General features: G+C 47.1%; 2 protein-coding genes across 4 annotated transcripts in view; one reads left to right on the top strand and one right to left on the bottom strand.

Annotated features, from left to right (window-relative positions):
- Nucleotides 1–3,512, top strand: part of fer (fer (fps/fes related) tyrosine kinase) — a 25,355-nt gene extending 21,843 nt beyond the window's left edge. For 2 of the 3 annotated variants that reach the window (XM_055159968.1, XM_055159967.1), the window contains exons 15-19: nucleotides 349–443; nucleotides 543–666; nucleotides 886–1,040; nucleotides 2,014–2,136; nucleotides 2,216–3,512. In XM_055159968.1, coding sequence (XP_055015943.1) covers nucleotides 349–443; nucleotides 543–666; nucleotides 886–1,040; nucleotides 2,014–2,136; nucleotides 2,216–2,349 — 631 coding nt within the window. In that variant the 3' untranslated portion in view covers nucleotides 2,350–3,512. The remainder of the gene's footprint in view (nucleotides 1–348; nucleotides 444–542; nucleotides 667–885; nucleotides 1,041–2,013; nucleotides 2,137–2,215) is intronic. The other variant, XR_008633055.1, reaches the window with a different exon arrangement.
- Nucleotides 3,513–3,547: 35 nt separating this feature from the next.
- The window catches only part of LOC110166013 (U4/U6 small nuclear ribonucleoprotein Prp4-like), a 6,350-nt gene continuing 4,897 nt past the window's right edge, over nucleotides 3,548–5,000 (bottom strand). The window contains exons 4-8 of the mRNA XM_055159972.1: nucleotides 4,600–4,722; nucleotides 4,304–4,411; nucleotides 3,952–4,070; nucleotides 3,774–3,880; nucleotides 3,548–3,702 (exon numbers count right to left, since the gene is read on the bottom strand). Of these exons, the coding sequence (XP_055015947.1) occupies nucleotides 3,616–3,702; nucleotides 3,774–3,880; nucleotides 3,952–4,070; nucleotides 4,304–4,411; nucleotides 4,600–4,722 (544 nt within the window). The 3' untranslated portion in view covers nucleotides 3,548–3,615. The remainder of the gene's footprint in view (nucleotides 3,703–3,773; nucleotides 3,881–3,951; nucleotides 4,071–4,303; nucleotides 4,412–4,599; nucleotides 4,723–5,000) is intronic.

The following is a 5,000-nucleotide window of genomic DNA, read 5'->3' as shown; positions in this document are numbered from 1 at the left end:
AAGATACACACCGACCAATCACACGCCAACACACACCGACTTTTATTTTGTAGGATACTGAAGCAGTGCTTTTATTTTGTACGATACTGAAGCGGTGCTTTTATTTTGTAGGATACTGAAGCGGTGCTTTTATTTTGTAGGATACTGAAGCGGTGCTTTTATTTTGTAGGATACTGAAGCGGTGCTTTTATTTTGTAGGATACTGAAGCGGTGCGGTGCTTTTATTTTGTAGGATACTGAAGCGGTGCTTTTATTTTGTAGGATACTGAAGCGATGCTTTTATTTTGTAGGATACTGAAGCGATGCTTTTATTTTGTAGGATACTGAAGCGATGCTTTTATTTTGTAGGATACTGAAGCAGTACGATCACCCGAACATCGTGAAACTGATCGGAGTTTGCACCCAGAGACAACCCATCTACATCGTCATGGAACTGGTCTCAGGTCTGGACCTGGACCTGGACTGGACCTGGACTAAAGCAGGCTGTCTTATTGTGACAGTGTAATCTTCCTGTCTTGAGTTTTATTTTGAAATGTTCTTAGGGGGAGACTTCCTGTCGTTTCTGAGGAAGAAAAAAGACGAGTTAAAAACCAAACAGCTGCTTCGCTTTTCCATCGACGCTGCAGCCGGGATGTCCTACCTGGAGACGCACAACTGTATACACAGGTACTACTACTACTACTACTACTACTACTACTACTACTACTACTACTACTACTACTACTACTACTACCACCATACCTCGGCTGGTCCCGGCCCGCAGACGCTCAGACACGTTGCATCTCACGTGGTCAGAAAAAAGTGTGTGTGTGAAGAAAAGACGTCAAGACCAATAACCACGATGACCATGACCATGATCATGATGACACGTTCTATGTCCGACAGGGACCTGGCGGCTCGTAACTGTCTGGTGGGGGAGGGGAAGGTGCTGAAGATCTCAGACTTTGGGATGAGTCGACAAGAAGACGACGGAGTTTATTCTTCATCAGGACTCAAACAGATCCCCATCAAATGGACCGCCCCCGAGGCCCTGAACTACGGTACCGCTCCACCGCTTCTCACTGGGTTCTAAACCGGTTCTAAACCGTTCTAAACGTGTTCTAAACCGGTTCTAAACGTGTTCTAAACCGGTTCTAAACGTGTGTGTGTTCTGCGTGCGTGTGTTGTGTGTGTTGTGCGTGTGTTGTGTATTGTGTGTGTGTGTATGTGTGTGTGTGTGTGTGTGTGTGTGTGTGTGTTGTGTGTGTGTGTGTGTGTGTGTGTGTGTGTGTGTGTTGTGTATGTGTGTGTGTGTGTGTGTGTGTGTATGTGTGTGTTGTGTGTGTGTGTATGTGTGTTTGTGTGTGTGTGTGTGTGTGTGTGTGTGTGTGTGTGTGTGTGTGTGTGTGTGTATGTGTGTGTGTGTGTGTGTGTGTATGTGTGTGTGTGTATGTGTGTGTGTGTGTGTGTGTGTGTGTGTATTGTGTGTGTGTGTGTTGTGTGTATGTGTGTTGTGTTATTGTGTGTGTGTGTGTGTGTGTGTGTGTGTGTGTATTGTGTGTGTGTATGTGTGTGTGTGTGTGTGTGTGTGTGTGTGTATGTGTGTGTGTGTGTGTGTGTGTGTGTGTGTTGTGTATGTGTGTGTGTGTTGTGTGTGTATGTGTGTGTTGTGTGTGTGTGTGTGTGTGTGTGTGTTGTGTGTATGTGTGTGTGTGTGTGTGTGTGTGTGTGTGTGTGTGTGTATGTGTGTGTTGTGTGTGTGTGTTGTGTGTATGTGTGTGTGTGTGTGTGTGTGTGTGTGTGTGTGTTGTGTGTGTGTGTGTGTGTGTGTGTGTGTGTGTAGTGTGTGTGTGTGTTGTGTGTATGTGTGTGTGTGTGTTGTGTGTGTGTGTGTGTGTATGTGTGTGTGTGTGTGTGTGTGTGTGTGTGTGTGTGTGTGTGTGTGTGTGTGTGTGTGTGTGTGTGTGTGTGTGTGTGTGTGTGTTGTGTGTATGTGTGTGTGTGTGTGTGTATTGTGCGTTGTGGGTCCCTCAGGTCGGTACAGTTCGGAGAGCGACGTGTGGAGTTACGGTGTGTTGCTGTGGGAGACCTTCAGTTTGGGGGTGTGTCCTTATCCTGGGATGACCAATCAGCAGGCTCGAGAGCAGGTGGAGAAAGGTGAGGGTCAGAGGTCAGAGGTCAGGGTCTCTCTGCTCTGTGATTGGTCCTTTACTCTCTGTGCTCTGTGATTGGTCAGGTTACAGGATGTCCCGCCCCCAGCGTTGTCCTGAGGAAATCTTCAAAGTGATGCAGAAATGTTGGAGCTACAACCCGGAAGAACGTCCACGCTTCAGCCAGATCCACCGAGACCTGAGCCAGGTCCGACTCTGACCTGAACCAGGACCAGGACCAGGACCAACCCCCGAAGAGCATCCCCACTTCAGCCAGATCCTCCCCTGGACCTGAGCCGGGACTGATCCAGGTCTGTGTTTGCCAGCAGCCAATCAGAAACAGCGCTACAGGAAGTGACCTCATCAGCTGCTTTTACCTCAAAAACACTAAAACTGCCACGAACGGACCAATCAGAGCCAAGGACGGTCCACACGCGGCCAATCAGGTGCTTCCTCTCCCTCCACAGACTTTAGTCTTTTATTTAAATAAATTTACTCCAGATGCCCTCCCAGAGCGAGTCGACTCCACCAGCGGCTCCTGGTTAAAGTGCAGTTGTCTCTGAAACAATGAAATGATCCAAATCTAAAACACCTGTCACCTGCCACCTGCACCTGTCACCTGCACCTGTCACCTGCACCTGTCTCTGCTCCTCTAAGATTTTAAAAACACGAATCTCCAAATGTGGAACTTTGAGACGAGATGTGAAACTGATCTGAATGTTTGTCTCAAATCATGTTTTTTAAAACTTTTGTTTCTATGAAGTGCCACAAAGGACTGAACCGGGGCCGAACCGGGGCCGAACCGGGACCGAACCGGGACCGAACCGGGACCGAACCGGGATCACATTTTGGAAACACTATTCTGTGCGAAGTGCCCTCCTCTAACACTGTCCTTGATCACATCTGTGGAACTTTGGGTTCAGTTCAGACTGGACCAGGTCTGGACCAGGTCTGGACCAGGTCTGGACCAGGTCTGGACCAGGTCTGGACCAGGTTCTAACCCATGTGAGTTTCCTGTAGCTGACCTGCCTCCACAAAGATTAACACTTTAAAACTCTAATTTTCCCTGTGTAAAAAAGAGCGTTTCCCACTTTCTTTGTGGAGGCCATTTTATATTTAATATTTAACAGACTCGTCGTTCAGAAATATTTTTAAAATGGTGGATTCTGTTTTTGTGCCTTTAAAACTACAGTATTTTATTTGAGCAGTTTTGGACCAATCAGAGCTGTCGCCAGGCAGACTGAGGAGGGCGGCTCCTGATTGGTCGTTTTCTACTGAGTGTAAATACAGTTTGTACGTTTTCTACGACACTACTCACGCTTCAGTCTGTGTAACACTAAGTATTATCATGCTCTTATTCTGAAAATAAACTCACTACGGTTTCCTGCGTCTTTCATTTAGACCAAAATAAACTCAGATTTTTACAAAGACAAAAGATTTTATTTCAGAAACAAAACATTTGATTTTCAAACTAAAAAAAACCGGTTCATTCAGACATCCAGAGTTTGAAGGTTCGATCGTAGGAACACGTCGCGATGAGTTTCCCGTCGGCTGAAATGTCTAAACCCATCACCTGGAAACAAACAAAAATAATGAAGGAGGAATCTGGAGCGAGCGAGAGGCGGGGAGGCGGGGGGGGCTGACCTTTCCTTCGTGTCCCGCCAGCGTCTTCAGGGGCATCCATCCCGGGTGCGTCCACACTTTGGCCGTGTTGTCGTAGGCTCCGGTCAACAGGAAGTGACCGTCAGTCGCTAAAAAAACACAATCTAAATATAAAATCGAATTCTTATTTCGAGAGTCAGAGTGAACGAAGCGCGTTTACGTTGGAAGCGAACGGCCGACAGCAGGTTCTGGTGGGCGGGGACCGTGTACAGGCAGCGCCGGTTCCTCAGCTCCCAAACTTTACAGGTGTTGTCGGCACTTCCTGTGGCCAGGTGATGCCTGCGGGGCCACGAGAGTTTATTTAGAAAACACAAAAACAAAGTCGTTCACAAAGTTTCACACAAGAAAATCACAAACTCAAAACATTCAAAAGGAAGAAGTCAGAGATAAAGGAAACTCCTGAAAACACACACACACACACACACACACACACACACACACACACACACACACACACACACACAGTGGAGGCGTGGTACATAGTTTATATAAAGTGCAGTAACTCGTCTGACCCGTTGGGGGAGAAGTTGACACTGTAGATTTCTTTGAGGTGTCCCTCGAGGAAAACAACACAACGACCGGTCCTGAGGTCCCACACCCGCCCGAACGCGTCCAGACCCCTGTACACACAACAACAACACACACATGAACACACAACAAACACACACCCGCCCCAACGCATCCAGACCCCTGTACACACAACAACAACACACACAAATATGTGGTGTGTGGCTTGAGAGAGTAGAAATAATAGTAGTAGTATTTGCAGTAGTATTTGCAGTAGTATTTGGAGTAGTATTTGCAGTACCCTGTTGCTGTGAGGGAGCCGTCTGGGTGGAAGTGCAGGTCGTGGACTCCTTTACTGTGTCCCTCCTGATGAAGAATCTCCTCCTGAACCTCCAGGTCCCACAGACGCCACGAGCTGTCGTAACTGGAACGACACGACAAACACCATCGACAAACACGATCAACACGACAAACATGATCAACAAACATGATCAACACGACAAACATGATCAACAAACACGATCAACACGAAACACGACAAACATGATCAACACGACAAACACGATCAAACACGATCGACAAACACGATCAACAAACACGATCAACAAACACGATCAACACGACAAACATGATCAACAAACACGATCGACAAACATGATCGACAAACACGATCACCACGACAAACACGATCAACACGACAAA

This window comes from Boleophthalmus pectinirostris, unplaced genomic scaffold (genome assembly GCF_026225935.1).
Source record: "Boleophthalmus pectinirostris isolate CB_2022bp ecotype Guang Dong unplaced genomic scaffold, ASM2622593v1 HiC_scaffold_2825, whole genome shotgun sequence".
Taxonomy (NCBI): domain Eukaryota; kingdom Metazoa; phylum Chordata; class Actinopteri; order Gobiiformes; family Gobiidae; genus Boleophthalmus; species Boleophthalmus pectinirostris.
The sequence above is the reverse complement of the archived record's forward strand: the minus strand, read 5'-3'. Positions and strand labels throughout refer to the sequence as shown.